Source organism: Mytilus edulis, chromosome 6 (genome assembly GCF_963676685.1).
Source record: "Mytilus edulis chromosome 6, xbMytEdul2.2, whole genome shotgun sequence".
Classification (NCBI taxonomy): domain Eukaryota; kingdom Metazoa; phylum Mollusca; class Bivalvia; order Mytilida; family Mytilidae; genus Mytilus; species Mytilus edulis.
In genome coordinates, this window is record NC_092349.1 from 19,250,675 (window position 1) to 19,270,218 (window position 19,544).

At 33.8% G+C, this 19,544-nt stretch overlaps 1 protein-coding gene across 1 annotated transcript; it reads right to left on the minus strand.

The window, feature by feature from the left end:
- Positions 1 to 1,794: 1,794 nt before the first annotated feature.
- On the minus strand, positions 1,795 to 16,971 carry LOC139527307 (uncharacterized). The gene is made up of 2 exons (XM_071322662.1): positions 16,882 to 16,971; positions 1,795 to 3,580 (listed from the first exon to the last, which is right to left on the minus strand). The coding sequence occupies exon 2, from the start codon at positions 3,575 to 3,577 to the stop codon at positions 1,913 to 1,915; it is 1,665 nt and encodes a 554-aa protein (XP_071178763.1). The 5' UTR covers positions 3,578 to 3,580; positions 16,882 to 16,971; the 3' UTR covers positions 1,795 to 1,912.
- Positions 16,972 to 19,544: the final 2,573 nt, after the last annotated feature.

Sequence of the window (19,544 nt, forward strand, 5' to 3'; positions counted from 1 at the left end):
ATTCTGTGTCAGAAACCTATATTGTGTCAACTTTTTAATCACAATCTAAATTCAGAGCTGTATCAAGCTTAAATGTTGTGTCCATACTTGCCCCAACTGTTCAGGGTTTGACCTCTGCGATCGTATAAAGCTGCGCCCTGTGGAGCATCTGGTTGTATAAAGCTTTACATTTCATATGGTAGAAGACATAGATGCTTCACACCGTGTATGCAGATACCATAAGTTATAAAGTGTCTGTCATTTGTCCATTGCCCTTCACCTCATTTTCATGGTTCAGTAATGGCTTGAAAAAATATCATATTTTTTGTGATGCGACTTTCAGATACTATAGGCAATAGATTAAATATAGTTTGCATATAGACAGATTGTTATGTGCAAAATGTCTAACACACTGGTTTATCTGACCTTAACCTTTACTTCATGGTTCTTTGAACAATGTTTGGTTTTTGCGTTTTGGTCTGTTCTAGTGTACTTCAAGCAATGGAATTATTGTTAGGTGTACATGTAGGTCTGGCAGGTTTCATATGACCTTGACCTCATTTTTATTGTTTAGTGAGAAATGTTACTTTTTCATGTTTTTTCCCCCCAGTTTATCAGATATATTAAGCAATTGGTCATATCTATTTGGTGTACGATTTGTTTTTAAATTTTTGCTTGTCTGCCAGGCAGGGTTCATCTGACCTTGACTTCATTTTCATGGTATTTTGTCAGTTAATCAGATACTATAAGCAGTAGGTAAACAATATCTCGTTTTCATGGTTTGTTTGTCATTATTTTTTTTCAGTTTTTTTCATTTCTTATTTTTAGTTTATCAGGTAGTTTAAGCAATTGGTCAACTATATTTGGTGTATGGAATTATTAGATCTTCATGTCTGTCTGGCAGAGTGCTTATGACCTGGACCTCATTTTCAATGCTCAATGCTTTTTTTTATAGGTCATAGTTTCATGGAATGTTTGTACGGTATGTCTGTATGACACTGTTCACTTGACCTTCACCCCCTCATTATTACTTGATTTTGAGAAAAAGCTGGCAACTTTGATTGATAATTGTCTCATTATATCATACCACATCTCCTTAATTTTTAGACATTTCAGGGTGTGCAAACGTGTTTAAACCTTGAGGACAAGAAGTACTAGGATGTTTTAGCCTAGATTTTTATGTATTTGTATTATCTGATTCAGTCATGAATGCAATTGTAAAGTGCACAGTTTTCTATGCTTTCAAACTATTTATATTGAATCCATCCTGGTTTTCTAACTACAACTGAAAACTTCATGTGACATATACCATGTAAACTATTGGTGACATATAGAAAATTGAACTCCCTAAAATTTGAACCTGGTCAATTTTCCAACTAGGGGTCAAATGTGGAAAATAATAGGACGGGAGTGGTGTTATTTTTAATCAACGCCATTGTCCTACATTATTCAAATTTAACATTGAATCCTTTGATTCTCTGTTTTAACATCATACTAGCTATCAAATTGTACCTCAATATTATAGAAGTATAGATGTTTAACATTATGAACATGATTGAGTAATCTAACACAGGATATGTTCCAAAATAATTGATACCAGACTCAACTTATATAAAAAAAAAATGAGATGATTGCCAATGAGACAACTCTCCACAAGAGACCAAAATAACACAGAAATTAACAACAATAGGTCACCGTACGGCCTTTAACAATGAGAAAAGCCCATACCGCATAGTCAGCTATAAAAGGCCCAGAAATGACAATTTAAAACAATTCAAACGAGAAAACTAGGGCCTAATTTATGTAAAAATTGAACAAAAAACAAATAAGTTTACTGATTCTGTATGATAGTAAATAAATAGACATAGCAAGTTGTTAGTTGTAGTACATGTATCAAAGTCGGGTAAAATCATCTGACTCCTTAGAGTATATTTTATCCAGAAGATAAATTGAATTTTGCCAAGTCTTTGCTATAGTTATCACATATAAAACCTGAAAACTCATTTTGTTTCAAACAAATACATCTAGGATTCTTCAGTCCATCACTAAGTAGTACTTTACTCTCCTTTTCATCTTTTGATATAACTATTATTCTATGAGACTCCTGGTCTGCTACAAAAATGTTACCATAAGTATCTGTACAAAGTCCCTGTGGTCCTGATAAATCCTGTGTATATTGCCAGATCTGTTTACCTGATTGATCAACACAGTATACTGCTTTAGCACCATAGTTACTATAGATTACTCTGTCGTTACAGTAAACAAGGTGATACAGGTTTGATTTACAATTAACTTTTATTGACTTCAGTGTATTTCCTTTTAAGTCTATAATACGGATTTCATCTTTATCCAAACTTACAACAAGAGAATTATCTGATGATGATAATCCCCAGCAAAGTTTGTCTAATGTGATAACTTTGGTTACTGTTTCATTCTCCATATTGAAGATCTTAATGGCTTTCTCTCCAGGATAAGTTATGGCTAAAGTGTTCTGATTGATCTGTGTAACACTGAAAGCTTCACCAGGTATAGGTAACTGTTTCAGTAGTTTGCCATCAGGAGTAAGAAGGTTAACTTTGTCAAAAAATTCTACAATTATAAGTCTTCCATCCATCAGACAAATCATGTCACTAACGTGAGACATGTTGATCTGTATCTTATTCTCAATGTTGATGGTCATGTTGTTTATGTTTGATTGTTCTTGTGATTCTACTTGTGCTTCCCTTCTCACACTTGTCTCTTTCTTCAAATCCATATCCGTTTTAACAACAGTTAATTCTCCTAAGGATCCTAACTTTTTTATTATCTTTTTTACTTCATTATTTTCCTTCATTTTGATGGTAAATTCTTTTGCCCTGTCGTCTTTGTCCAGATCATCTATGTATCGTTGACATTGATGTACTTTTTGTTCAATCTGATGTACACCTAAAAATGATTGGAGTTTTGAGGCATGTGGTATGACTGAATGTAACTGGTCTTGCATTTTCTTTAAGTTTTTCTGTTTTTCTTCAATTTCAGTGATTAAATCTGTTGCCTTTGATTTTTCTTCATTCAGGATGGTATCTGCCTCACTGAATATCTTCTTCTCTAGGTGGGTTAAATGTTTATCTATTTCATTGCGTATTTTCACAATGAATTCTTTAATGCTTTCATATTCTTGTTCTCCTCTTTTAATGTTTTGTGATTTGTTATTTTCAATTTTACCTAAGAGTTGTAAGATGGAGTTAATTTCTTTCTCTACAGATTCTTTAGATTTTTCAATCTTGGTTTTCTCAACAACGCTAGCTAAACTTTTTATTCCGGTACACTTTGAATGACTTTTGGAAATACATTGATCACAGCAAGGCATTAAATGACTGGGACAATACAAGTTAAGCTGTTGACCATGTTTGTCACATTCTGTTCTAATAGCTTGGACAGATGGTTTATAATTTTTGATATCAATAATCTTATGATCACGTGACAACTTAGATCTTTTGTGATGACCAGAACATATTGAACACAATCCTTCATCACAGTTGTAACACCAGATGTCAGCTTTAGTGTTAACTTTTCCTTCTATACAAGGTCCACATGGAATAGGTTTACTGGATGCCATGACCTAGAAAAATCCAAGATAAAAGTTATATTGCTTTATTGTCGAGGTCCAAATAGTTAATGGTGAATGGATGGTGATACTTGGCCCGAAATGAAAAAAAGTACAAAATTCAAAGGAGAAAATTAACACCCTGATTTATCATGTGTTGAACAAGACAATGAATGAAAGCAAATATAATGTACAACAAACTACAGTCACTGAATGACAGGCTCCTGACTTGGGACTGGTACGTGTTGGATTCTTCAATGATTGTCTTTTGTTGCTGCTTATTGTGTTTGATTATCATGCATTACCCTGTTGTATTGATCACTTAAGCTGTGCTTCTTGTTTATTACATACGACAAAAATAATTTGTCATATAATTCTCAATCTCAAGGATTACATTTTTGATTATAAAGGAGTTAGTTCGGTAAGGGCCATATTAGGCCCTGATTATAAAGTTCAATGTTACAAGACAAACAATGTTTTAAGTCGACTTGGAGACTCAGACATGTGAGAAAGTTAAATAGAACTATTTTTGTCAAAGTTTTATTCTAAGACGTTGATTTTTACATCCATTAAAGGTTAAGATAAAAGATTTTGGGGAAATTTGACAAAATCAGCTGGATTTCAACCAATTTAAAGACCAGGAAACATAGAGATCGGGCGTCGACAAACTTGATATTCAAATAAGACTTCAAATGTCTTTACACACATTATTTTAAAAGATCTTTGTTGTCGAGGTATGCACTCTATGTTTCCTGTCCAATAATCTATAGAAATTTGCCTATTTTCATTGATTATTCGGCGTGAAAAATCAATTTGAGTACAACTTGTGACGTCATAATGAATCGCAGGAACGTAAATTTTCAACTAAATGGCTTAATTCCTTTCTAATCACTGTATTAGCTATAATTTATTGCGATATTGCTCATAAATCCTAACTTGAAATTTACGTTAAAGAAGGGGGTACGCACTGAAACCCGGACCGGACCGGACTCCGGACCTGGACTTTGGTTTGAAACCCGGACCACAACTGGACGCCGGACCCGGACTGGATGCCGGACCTGGACTGTGGGATTTTTTACTACTTTGTCGATATTAAGATAACTGTCATGATAAACAGAACAAATTAAAAAAAAAAAAAACACACACACACATTCAGAACGGAAAATTAAACAAAAATGGATAATACAATAAATGAATATTTGTTCGAAATTATTCGAAATTTCTCCAAGAGTTTAATATTTTTTGGTCCTTGCTTTTGTATATATACTAATAAGTGGTTTTTATATGACTGAATTGTGAGAGACACTTTATTATTTTGTACGTTCCTTGAATTTGTGTCAATACATGTTTTTATAGAAGTTTTGGGAAGAATTCGTGTTGCTTTGTTTTTAACTAGTTTTCTATGTTGTGTCTTGTGTTCTATTATTTGTCTGTTCGTTTTTTTTTCTTTGTAAGCCATGGCTTTGTCAGTTTATTTTCTATCTATATGAGTTTGCTATCACAACACTTCATTCTTCTTACTAGTATATCAATATAAAAAATAACGCTTCACTTGTTCAAGTACAACGTACTAGTAGTTTAATTATTCGACTTTTTCTGCCGTAAAATGAAAGAAAATAAAGTACAATATAAGCATTCACTTGCTCATTTGATTGTCATCACAAAGTCTATCAAAACAATAAAATAATTTAATGTTTACCGAAATAGATAGTTAAGTCCGCGACTACACTAAAAATCATAATCAAGTAAAAAAGTTAGATTTAAAGGGGCATTAGCTACGAATTATATAGTACGGGAAGGATTGTGCCTGATGTTCATATGATGAAATCATAATCTTTCAGTCAGTTTAATTGAAGTCTGGAGCTGGCATGTCAGTTAACTGCTAGTAGTCTGTTGTTATTTATGTATTATTGTCATTTTGTTTATTTTCTTTGGTTACATCTTCTGACATCCGACTCGGACTTCTCTTGAACTGAATTTTAATGTATAGGGGGAGGGTTGAGATCTCACAAAAATGTTTAACCCCGCTACATTTTTGCGCCTGTCCCAAGTCAGGAGCCTCTGGCCTTTGTTAGTCTTGTATTATTTTAATTCTAGTTTCTTGTGTACAATTTGGAAATTAGTATGGCGTTCATTATCACTGAACTAGTATATATTTGTTTAGGGGCCAGTTGAAGGACGCCTCCGGGTGCGGGAATTTCTCACTACATTGAAGACATGCTGGTGACCTTCTGCTGTTGTTTTTTTTCTATGGTCGGGTTTTTGTCTCTTTGGCACATTCCCCATTTCCATTCTCAATTTTATATATATACATATGAAAAAAAAACAAGAATGCATTCTTAGTACACGGATAAACGAACGAACTGAAGGACGAAAGAACAGACGAACCGGCGCACATACCAGAAAACATAATGGGCCTTACAAAAATCAATAGTGAAGTACTAAATGTAAATTTCGGAAAAAACAAAGCACGAGAAATAAATCATAAATATTAAAAGGGAAAGTGAAAAAAGTTATTAATCAGCCGTTCTTGGAGATCATGTAGTCATTATATAATTGACATGATGACCATGCATTGACCTTTAAGCTTCCACTTATTGCAACCTATTTGAAAGAAACATTCTATTCATAATAATTCATTTGATAGCAATTTTAATATTCTGCAGACACATAATTTAAAAAATCTCCCTCATGCAAAACTCTGATTCTTTTCACGGATTTGGCTATACTTTTTGGACCTTTTGGATTATAGCTCTTCATCTTTTATATAAGCTTTGGATTTCAAATATTTTGGCCACGAGCATCACTGAAGAATCATGTATTATCGAAATGCGCATCTGGTGCAAGAAAATTGGTACCGTTAATTTTATTAAAACAATCTCCGGACTGACTTTGAATTTGAATTCAGTCCCGGGTTATTTTTTTTACAAAATGCGGGACAAGATCGTGAAATTAAAAGTACCGATACAAAACACAGAAAATAAATAAAGGAGAACACGAGGCACGCACGTCGAACCAAACACGAGAAAACGAAAAACAAAACGTCAAAACATGAAAACAAGTGAAATAAAAAGGCCAAAAACGTTGCACGAAAATAACCATTTACCACCCTCTTCCTTTTAAGCAGTCACTGTCAAAATAAACTAAGATACATAGTTCATGAATTATTCGCTTGTAATCTCCGCTCTTGTAAATATTTTATCGTTTTTTTATATTGTGTGGCAAAACTTTACAACCGGGATCTTAATTTTTCACCCCTTTTATATTGTGTGGCAAAACTTTACAACCGGAAACTTTTTCACCCCGGTACTCTGAATAAAATCTTATCTGACTCCTGATTGGATGATACACAGTTGGAATTGCTCCAATAAAATAAGACATTGAAGCAGCGATCAACCATGTATCTGTATGAGGAATTCCCTCCTTTAAAGGAGCACTTCTTTTCAGAATCGGTTTTAAAAGTTCACAATACATATAATGGTGTTTTATGCCATCGCCTAGTTAATTTTGCCATTGCACAAATATATTTATGCAATGGCGTAATTATTTATGCGATCGCACTTTTATTAATGCAATCACAAAAAGCTTTATGCAATCGCATAACTACATGTTATGGCAAAAATGATTTCATTGTCCAATCAAAATCTTCCTTTAACAGGTCGGGACCACTACCTTATATGGAAATGCATAAATTAGCATACTTATGTTCTCTCACATGTAATTGTTTATTTACATGTGACACAATTTATTTTTACCTAGGTTTTTGACCAATCCACTAAATGAGTAACAATGCATGATGGACTACAACGTACGTGTTTACAATCAACCGAGAACACGTGTTATTTACTAAAATACAACACATTTTTGCGTGCAATGCGGGATTCACAATTTCGCTTAGTTTTTCATTTTTTGTATCCTCATTTATGGTTCGTGATACATAGTATTCCTTCCATGCTCAGATTAACGAAGAGTTGTTTCTATGCGAAGAAAAAAGGGATTGAATAACCCGATATATAGCCATTAATATATTTGATGATGGCACGAAGATTTCATGTATTTGTCCACCCGACAGCAACGAAACAACAGCGAAAAACAATAACCAATAAGACAAACTTACTAGTGTAAAGTAAACCGTCGATAACAGTCGGTGCTAATATTCACGAGTACAGCAATTTCCGTATAGATAATTAAAGGCAAATGTGTGATCCTTGAATTTTGTGTTCGTAAAAAGGCGAAGAAATATTTACATAAATGGCAGTGTTAATAAAATCTACAAGTATTTATTTTTGTCACATTTCACGAGCCTGTTCCCTTTGTTTTGAAGGTAGTGAAGTCACCAACTGTAGTTTCATTTCATTCTCGTTATTTAAAGGACGACATCAAAAGATCGATGTAGGATAAAAAAAACTTAAATCAAATAGGTTTTTTTTGGGGGAGGGGGGGGGGGGGGGGGGGGGGTGAAAGTGCTGCAAGTTTTATCGATCCAAAATCAATTTTATATAAATATATAAATACATATTGGTCAATCATTTTTTCCCAAATTAAGTTTAGAGAGGGGGTGTGGGGGTCAGTGAAAAAACTATGCGGTATTTTAAAAGTTTCTTATCCTTCATTGAACTTTTAATGTCGTCCCTTAAACGGGCTCGGACATTTACCAAAATGAATAAAATCATTACAGCTGATTTGCTAATGCTTGCAAAGTAAAACTTTGGTTGGCTTGCTTGCTTTGTTTGCATAGTTGTTTATACAAGCTTTGAAAATAAGATTGACATCTTTAAACAATATATACAGGCATAGTTTAACCTGTATGTTTTATATTTGAACTTAATTCTTCTCCTTTTATATATTATATTTGGCCGTTTTTGGTTTTTTGTTGTTGTTTTTTTTGTTGTTATTTTTTTTTTTTGGATTGTTTTACACAAGTAATTTTTTGGTTTATTAATAGCGTACTTTTCGGCACTGAACCTATGACTGCTTACTTTACTAGATTGTGTCTTTTTTGGAAAGATGTCTCATTTGGCACTCATACCGCATCTTCTCATTTCTATATACAAAGCACGTTTTAGAATAAAATAATAGGTAATGTGGCACCCACTGCGATCCAGGAGCTTTAAATATTGGAGATATTTCACATACGTCAACATGACAGCAGCCGAACGATAAAAAAACCTCTGAGGTATATTTTGTGATAAAACTAGCAACAAACGGACTTTATCGATGGATGAAGCTATACAAAATGTATTAAGCTATATACCGTACCCGCTCAGTGGCGGCTAAAAAAAGGGGGGGTCCGGGTGTTGGACCCCCCTTTTTTTTGAACGATCAATACATTTGAATGGGGACATGTAGTTGGAACCCCCACCCCTTTTATCCTGGGTTAGGACCCTCCTTTTTGAAATGGCTGGATTCGCCCTGCCGCTTTCATAACACTTATTTTTAGCATACTGAATATAAATAATGTTCTTACTTTCAGTTCAGGACCTGATAAAAATTTTACACATCCAGTACAGAAAGAAATGTTTCAATGAAAGTTTTCTTGTTTTTCTAGGCAGAAATGATTTTGGAATGACATTATACAGGTTTAAAAGAGCTCAAAAAATTTCATAGTGGACACAGGTCATTTCATCTGAAAGTTTCAGGTCGTAAAATAATTGCACAGGTACAATGCATACCAAATGGAGAAAAAACCTGTTCAACAACTTTAACAAGGCGAAAAAGAAAGTCGAATAGCGAAGCCCGTAAACAATACTTGTTTAATCTGAGCATGCAAATTGAAGATTTTGTTATATATTTAACAAAAATCACATTCGCAGAACAAAATTATATATTTTGAGAATCCCAGACACTATATTTGTTGACAGTTCTTCCACTAATTCCACGTGTATTCCGGTTGTAGTAAACTCGTAGTAGCCCACAATGCATTGTAGCTCATTGAGTCGATTGGTCAGTTTTTCAAGGCCGTATTGGCCTTGTGTTTGGGAAATTACTATGCAAATATATTCTGACGTAAAGAAATCTAGAGTTCTCGACCTGTTTAATACATGCTGAATTCAGGGTGAAATTTTCGGAACAACTTTCTACAATCTAACGCCGGTGTATCTAGGGGAATGGTCATTTTCTTTCATTGAGGGATAATTTAAAATATATTAATATATTAATTAATATCAGGGGTTAAAAAATTTGGTTACAGCTAACTAGCCCAGGACTTATTGGCAGCAGGATTTTACTAGCCCTGTTGGAAGAACGGCTAGTCCATCAAAACTGACCTGCTAGCCCTAGTATGCCTTAAAAATCAAGAGTTTGCTGCATAATACAAAGTGGGTGTCCTTTGTAGACATTATACACTGTATTTAATAATTTTTGTTGATCTGTTAGTTATTCTTTTGGTGCTTAACCTAACTTAGTTGTTCCCACATTCAAAGCAGACTTTTTTTTTCGTGCTTGGGGCAACTAACGGCAATATTCACAGAGCATTTTCGTTTTTTTCATCAGCAACAGCCAACCTTGCGAGGGGAATCATTGTGTCCCAGTTCTACCAACTTTTCAGGAAGTGAATGTGTGATTTTTTGGGCAAATTGTAAAGATCAAAGAGAAAAAACAATAGATCAAAGGAAAATGACGCCAAATAAGCATGAACATGTGTTAGTCTCGCGCTAAAGACTTGGCAGCCCTTCTGTCCTGGACACTATTAATTTTTTCCCGCGGCTTTTTCCTGTCGTATTTAGCATTTATGGGGGATGAATTTTTAGCCTCGTTACTCCTTTCATCTACCGTTTTTCGTTTTGAAACTGACGAAGTTCCTGGGGTTCCCGTACTAAAATATTTAAACATATTTTGTTGCATGGTTTCGTGCTCAAGAGCTGTGCAACAAGACAGGTCAATACCAATCAATACATCATACCCCAAATACCGTTAATTGAAAATCTCGGCACGATAAGCAATGTACAATACCCCAAGCCATGGTATGAAAAATCGATATTGAAAGTATGAGAATTGCAATCAATACATGATACCAGGCCACCAGACATGCCAGAGTTATTTGTTCTATTTTTAAAATATGTACAACAGGACCTGTACAAACCAGTTCAAATTCTTGGAATCCCAGATGATTTAATTGAATCGAATTGGCTAACATAGAATAGTGATGAAGGGATTTTTCACTTTCTATTTTGGAAACGTCAAGAATTTTTTGTTACTAGTCCGTCGGGCATATCGGATTACACGTTTTAATTGCCCGATGCGTAAATGATCTAGTCCTGGGCGTCGGGCTAGTGCATTTTTTAACCCCTGAAATTTATAGTTTTCAAAATAATTGGTAAAAACGACAAGGATTGGTAAAAACACCAAGGATTGGTAAAAACACCAAGAATTGGTAAAATCATTAAGAGCGAAAACTCCACTAACGAGTCGACTAAAGATTTCGCCAGACATGTTGACCTTGTCGTTCTGGTAATTTTTGCTTTTTAAAATTTCTATCAATTCATTATATATTTAAATATAATAGGCAAGTATGGAAAATGGTAAAATTCTTCTTATAAGTGCGAACACTCCTACAAGAAATCATTTGACCGTTTTGACGTAAATTGAAATTAGGTAGAGCTGAACATTCTAAACATGTTTTATACATCATGTTTTCGCTATTCATAGCGGTTTGCAAAAGAAGTAACTTGCATTTTATCCCTATGCTTTAATTTAAGCCATGTTATCAAACACACTCGCTAAACTAGAAACACCATTGATATATTGTTGCCAAGTTTAACAAAAACTGTCAGACGACTTCTAAAAGACATGTGTTCGATAACATTAGGCCCAGTAGTTACAGAGAAGATTTTTGGAAAGGTTAACAAAGACAAAAACGGACGACGGACGCCAAGTGACGAGAAATGCTCAAATAATAGGGCCAGGTCAGATATAGAAGAACTCTCAAAGTATATCACCACTAAAGACTATAGCTGGTATACTAGCAGAAAACGACCATGACAGAGCAAAAACATTGAATGAACAATTCACTTTAATTTCTATCAAATAAGAATTCTTTAGACACCAACTAAATATGTACTACAGGTTCTATCACAGGAATCGGAAGTTCTATCAATAAAATTCTGTAAATAATAAAATCGACTACCAATAGAGCTTCTCGTAGACTTCTGAACGCGAAGCTCTATTTATAGTCGACTTTATTATTTATAGAATTTTATTGATAGAACTTCCGATTCCTGTGGTTCTATCCAAAATGGAAAGACCTTAACTATGGCAGAGAAAAAAATAGAATATGGACTCAATACATCAAAAATATGGAGAATGTCTAATGAATTAGAGGTAATCATGTCATTATTCACCAATTTTTCAACAATCATCAATACCAGCTTCATACCTTGTGAAAGTAAAACAACTGACATTTGTGCATTTTCGCTAAGTATCTCAAACATACATTTTTTCGTTCATTTTTTTTTTATATAAATAAGGCCGTTAGTTTGAAATGTTTTATATTTTATGTTAATTTATAATTTATAAGCGATAACTAGAAACTGTTAAAACATAAATGAACAGCAAGACAAGATCTACAAACAAGTCAAATTTCTGTCATAGTAAGTAGACTTTTTAAAGTAAAGATTGCAATTAAAGGACGAATTTGTTTATCCTGTCTTTCATATGAATGAAACTAAATAAAACGGTGTAAAGTCTTGAGATTTATTACGTATGTTGGTTAAAGGAACTGCATTTAATTATGATTTAAAGGGAGACTTTGATTTTCAATGCAATAATTTATATAAGATATCTTATAAACTTTAGGAGATATCTTATAAATAGTTTTTATATAAGATATCTTATATACTTTAGAAGATATCTTAAAAAGTATATAAGATATCTTCTAAAGTTTATAAGATATCTTATAAAAACTGGATTATTTTTAACTATTAAATGATTGGATAATTTAATGCGTAAACTATAAATACAAATGTAGTTATGATAGTATTTTTATTACAGATATTTGAACCATACTGTTCGTATGTCATGTAGAAATAGAAGATTCCATATTGTAAATACAGGACCTATGTACCTCATAAATGGTAGGTTTTGTATTCTGTTTATATGTGTGTTTTGTTGCTTAACATTTGTCTTGAGCATGGCTATAATATTTGTTTTAATAAGCTTATTGTGTATGTTACTTCACGCTTTGCTTTATGTGTACTAGTTCAATGTTGTTATTAATTTGAATGGAATGATCAGTAAATGACTATCAGAAGAATATTTGGTAGAATACAACATGTTTAAGGTTAAAATGTGTAATTTGTGATGAGTACAATATTTCCCATGGTTAACATTCTATGTAAATAGATTTGTAAATAGATTTGTATGTAAATAACATGGAAAACCATTGTTGTCCAGTATGAAATATTTGAGTATTGTATTTTAGGCATTTTCACCTAGAATGAATAGAGTTATCTTTCTTTGTACTGATTATTTGTATTTGTATTGCAGGGTCATTTCATATATCACACAATAAAACGAATCCATTGATCCTGAGGTGTTTATTTTATTATACGACCAAAACAACCTGGTTACAGAACTAGAGTTGTTTACTGCATGAACAGACACTGGTTACACTTCGAAAGTGAGAGGCTCTCTAAAACTGATATAAAACAATTTGAAAAGCATGATAGTTCTACGCCTGACTCTTTTGCCGTAGGGAACTTTGAGACCAGGCAACCTTAGGCAATTGCATATCATTTGTACATAGTGTGGACCAAAGCTTTGCCGTAGGGATTTTTTTTATGAATTAGAGTAGGGAGGTGTTAGAGTCACTCTACCACAACTTTAGACATCAATTCAAAAAGTTCCGTAACTTTACCCACATTGGCCTTTGGGGCATGGCAACCTTAGGAAATTGCATATTATTTGTTCATGGTGTGGACAAAAGAGAGTTGGTAGGGTAACCCCATCCCAACTTTGGACCTCGATTAAAGCAGTTCTGTAACTTAACCACCTGGGCATTTGGGACTAAGCAACCTTTGGCAATTGCCTATCATTTGTACCTAGAGTGGGCAAAAGCTTTGACGTAGGGATTTTTTTAATAATTAAAGAAGGGAGGTTATAGGGTCACCATACCCCAACATTGGACCTCAATTAAAAAAAATTTGTAATTTTACCTACCTGGGCCTTTGGGCACAGTCAACATAACTTCATAAGGCAATTGCATATATCATTTGTTCCTCGTGTGGACGAAAGCTTTGCCGTAGGGATTTTTTTATGAATTGAAAAAGGGAGGTTGTAGGGTCACCCTATCTAAACTTAGGACCTCAATAAAAAAAAAAATCTGTACCCATCTGGGCCTTTGGGTCCAGTCAACCTTAGGCAATTGCATATCATTTGTTCCTAGTGTGGACAAAGGATTTGCCGAATGTTTTATATTATGTTTCATGAGAGTCTCTTGTTTCTGTATACAAGTATTTTCCTTAGTGTTCTTTTTTGCCTCTTTAGAAACACAACTAATAGCGACATGAAAATAACACTCACATTGACAAGGGAATGTATACCTGTTTTCAATTTTGCTATTTGCCAGCTCGTTTTTTGTTGTGAACTCGTATACTTAAAACAGCCAAAATTTACAACGTTCTATTTCGTTTTCAATTTTCCCACTATCTTATAAGAGTTGAAGGAAATGCATTTTAAAAATATCACTCTTCATTTAAGTACATACATTGTTGCATAAAAACAAAAACACAGCTATGTGTTATTTATATACAGTCTGAAGTAATAATGAGTTAAAGTTTTTAAACATTTATTAGATTTATAAACCATCCTGGATTTTTACCAAACTTGGACAGAAGCTTCTTAACAATCAAAAGATAGTATCGAGAGGAAAAGTTTTAATAATTGTTTCCCCGTTTTTGTTGAGCCTGTGACTTTTGTCTCAAATTCGAGACATAACGATCCCACATTCTGTCGTCGTCGACAACAGTAAAAGAAGGCGAGACACTGGGTTCCGCGGAATCCCTTACGGGTTTTTTTATCAAATTTATTTCAAGTTTTACTAATTCCATTGATAAGATTGGAATTGAAGTTTTGTTGCTCTTTACAATATTTAGTGAACATTTCTCACTATAGTAAAGTATATTTTAGCTAACAACTGACAAAAAGGTTTCATGTGGGAAAATACACCGGTCTGAATATCACATTTTTCTTGATACTATACAAATAATGTGAATGCTCAAATTTGCATATTTAATATTGTTGTGCTGATATTTAGAGTAATTATCAATATTATAATGGTATATACACAATATACCCTTTTATATGGATATTATTAAAAAAGTCTTGTGTTTGCTTAACTCCAGTGGCAAATATAACATGCATGTTCAGGACAAGAACAATTTAACAATAACTACAAAAGGTAGGTCCTGTAATATAGTGTCATCCGAAATAAAAAAAAAAGGGTCACGGAAATTTTGACTGCTACTGGACATTGAAAATATATTAGATAGGGACAGAAACTGTGTCGTCTTACAGGCCACCGACGCCCCCTCAAAGGGATGTTGGAATGCAGAGAGTGTGACACTCTCTATACACTAGGCATCGGATTTAACATCCCCACTCTGCCTTTGCCCTTTTCCACCGAATGAGTAAGAACAGGAAATGCAATGTAAAATGTATTAAGGTCATTACTAGTAGTGAAACTAGTGGAATATGTTTACCCTAACAAGCAGTTGCGTATTTAGAGGGGTGTTTCGGGGGTTGGAACCCCTTTTTTTGACGATCAATGTATTTGAATGGGGACATGTGGTTAGAATCTCCCCTTTATACTGGGTTAGGACCCGCTTTTTTTGAAATGGCTGGATCCGCCACTGTAACGGCGCTATAATCAGTAACCTAGCAACATTCTGGATAACGCCATCACAAGTAGAAAAGAAATGCAACACATTAATTTTATCTCTTCCTCCCCCTCGCCTTGTGCGAGTCGCCATCTGTCTGTCTGATCCTCCTACTTATCGAATTTACCACGATCTGGATGGTAACCTAGGATTGCCTTCAACTAAGTAAAGTTCATTCGAATGTACTTTGACTTTTCCTTAAAATTCAATGGAAGATTAAATCCATGTTAGTATATCAATTTTCATTGGTAAAAAAAAAAAAAATTCCGTGATCGCAAAAATAAATATGCGGTTGCGTTAATGTAAAGATATTTTTGCGATCGCATAAATGGGTTTATGCCATCGCATAATTATATTTATGCAATCGCAAAAATAATAATGCAATTCCATAATTATTTATGCAATCGCATGATTACATTTATGGCATCGCATAAATGAATTATGAGATGGCATAAAAACGCCATTGTGACGCTATTCCCGCGCCATACGCCCGTGGAGTGAATGTTGGCTACATTCATTGGCCCTTTCGTTTGTTAGACGGCAGAGCTTTCAGAAGTTCATTTTTGTTGGTATGTGAAGCATAGCACAGTTTTCTATTTATATACTCTACTTTGAAGCAGTTGTCGAAAAAAAAATGTCTTTTAATTTTAGCATTACATATAGTGGCAGCAGTGGCGGAAACAACCAATTTTTTTTTCTCAGAAACAAAAACAAATTATTTTTTCTCCAAAAACTGGAAACAAACTTTTTTCCCCCAAAAAAACTATAGCCCCCCCCTCCCCCGAATATCAAATGGTTGCTGCCAAATACACAATCTTGAACAGGTGAGTCCGGCCTGTGACCTGACATGACCCCGGACTAGCTTGAAGTTTCCTATACCTGTGTGTATTGCACTACGATAACAAACTGTATGTAAACTGTTTATTGTCGTAAAGTATGTTGACGGGACATTTGATTAACCCTGTAATACATAGGAAATGTAAAAGACATTTATCCGAGATTTAACGAAATAATCAAATGTTGGTCGTAGTAGTCGAGTCCGGATGGTGACGACCTGAAGTAACCCCGGACTCGGTGTATTCTTTATTGGTAGACATCGATAGAGATATAAACTTCACACATTGTTTGATGGAAATATGTTTTTCATTTTTATTCATTTAACTTTTTGCTTATCAAATTGTCATCGGAAAAATTAACAAAAGACTTTTATCCGAGAATCAATGAAATGATACTAGGCGAGTCCGGACCGTGACCTGAAATAACCCCGGACTGGGAGTATACGAGTTATATATACATATACTAGGGGCCATTTTAGGACCTTACGGAACCTACTCCTTTGAACAATAATACATATTTTTTTACAATATATGAATTTAGGTTACATACACATTACTCTGCATTTATACCTAGTCAAATAGAATAACTAATATTTTAACCACATACCTGTTACTGTTGTTATGACAAAAGTTTAGTTCTCTTTCACCATTTCTTCAATGTCAACCAACCAGGAAGTTATTTAGGACATGTCTATACCTGATTCAACTTAGCAGTAAATATTTAAATCACAGAGAAAATAACTGACCCAAATAATAAAAGTTAAAAATAATTTTTTATCATTTGAATGACATCCATGACATCAGTTGGATTTAAATTTTTTATTAGAGGAAATTTGTTATGTTATCCTAATTGTTTCTAAAAACGGAAACATTCTTTAAGAATCTGGTTGTATTCTGTTTCCTTTTTATATGATGACAAAATATTAGCTATTTTTCCATTATATTGTTTTGTTAGTCCTATTACAAATGACCTCAGGGGCATTACTTACTATTTCTATTTACTATTTCTGATAAAAAAATATAAAGCAATGTGTTAACGCATTAACAAAAAAAGAAAAAAAAAGAAAAAAAAATCAGTATAAAAAAATTGAAGTCATCGGAATTGCCCTGCCTGAGACAAAAGTCATTGTATACAAGACAAGGGATTAATATCGGGAGGTGCCATAAACTATTTGTATAAAGCTAAATATATTAGAATGTAGAAGACCTTGTTGCGTTAAACATTGTATGCAGATTCCGTATTTTACAAAGATTATGTTTATCATTTATACATTGTCCTTGACTTCATTTTCAAGATTTAGTGACTGCTTGAAATATAAGTGATTAAGGTTAAAGGTACATGACTAGGTAAACTATATGTAGTGTATGGATTAAAAAAAGTGTGATAATTTATGGTCATTGTAAAGGGTCTTGCTCCTTCAGAGGCACATAGAAGCCATTTTAAAAGGGGGTTGGGGGTTCCAACTATATGCCCCTATTCAAATACATTGATCGTCCAAAAACGGGGGGGGGGGGGGGGGGGGGGGTTGTTCCATCTCCAGGACCCCCACTGGATCTACCCCTGATCTGGTTAGATGACACCATACTGATTGATGTATGGATCAACTAAAGTTGTTTATTATTTCTTTGTATTGGTAGGTCAGACAAGTGGAGATGACACACAGGCACTTGTCTCTGAAAAAATATATTCCTATATAACTTATATTAAGGTATATAGGGGGTAAAAATTATGAGACAAGTGCCTGTGAGATGACATTAAACTGCTTGATGCATGGATCAATTAAAGTTGTTTATTATTTCTTTGTATGTCAGACAAGTTGATTGGGTGGACGCAGTATGGCCAAGACACTACAAAGATTGGTAGACAGAATCCACATAATTGACAAGATGAAATACACAAAAGTAGGTTTAAATTGGAGGTAGTCCAGATAATCAAGCCGTCTGCTGGGGGTATTTTTCGATTTTTACTTTTTTTAATCCCACATTCCAGAAAAAAAAATTAAAATAGCCTTGCCAGACGTCATAATTATTTGGACTAAATTTGAGGCAGCTTTTCTACTATCGAGAATTAAGTATATGACATTATTTTAATTCATCTAGTGTTCTGATGAACGGCTAGACTAGCTGCTCTGTGGTGTTGCGTTTTACCGTAAATGCATTACAATGTTATTTATAGCGCAAAAAAGAGAAGTGGGATTTCCAGCATTACAAAAAATATTATCATTAGGGACATTACGTTTTGAATTTTCCTCAAAGTTTAGTAGATGTGAAATGAGTGCCAATGAGACACCTCTCCATCCAAGTCACAGTTTATAAAAGTAAACCATTATAGGTCAAAGTGCATGTATTAGTTTGTGATTAAGTTAGTTCAAGGGGGAACCAATAGTGGTAGGCCAATATTGATTAGTAAACAGTTTCATAAGCAAATGCCAAATTAATCCATGTTCTGACGGTCTGGGATAAATAGAGCAAAATCCTGCATTCTCGCAATCTCCTTGCACCTAATTTCATCTTTTAAATGACCATTTTTTTATGTATGAAATTAAAGAAAGAAAAAAATATCTCAAAGAAATTTAATTTTTTTTGATGTTATAGTTTTTTTTATTTTCATTACCTTATCATTGCTTATGCTTAAAATTCATTTACTTTTAAAGGAGTTTTATTAATATAATAATTCGGTTTGTTAGAAATATTGATCGATTTATTTTGCATAACTATGTGCATTTGTCTTTTTCTTTTGTAAACTGTTCAATAAGTCGGATACATAAATCATTTAGAAATGTTATTTATATGAGGTCGAGTTGACAATATTCTACTTTCATTTTTGACCTTGATTCCCTGAACACCACGTGGGTTTTGAAAAATAAACGTCAAAAGATACTGTTTTGCAGATTCTGTACAATATGATCTACTACACTTTCTTTAATTTGACTGATATTATTCCATAACATAAGATTGTTATCCTATCTGCTGGTCTTCACGTTTTAAAAGTAAAAAAAAAAAGTCAAAAAAAAAGCCAACGAGTTAATGACCATCGGAACGTCTCTATTGTTATCCTTCAATGACCATCGGAACGTCTCTCTTGTTATCTTTGAAAAGAAACGATGCATTCTGACTTTAGATAGACAACCAATCAGTGACCTGAATTCATGTGAACTATATTTAGCCCAAGGTAAACACTTGACTTTTCATACTTCTTTATCGTGACCGCGACTTAGCGACAATACATCTCTCGGTTGCCTGTAAACATTTGAAAAAGATATTTTTTCT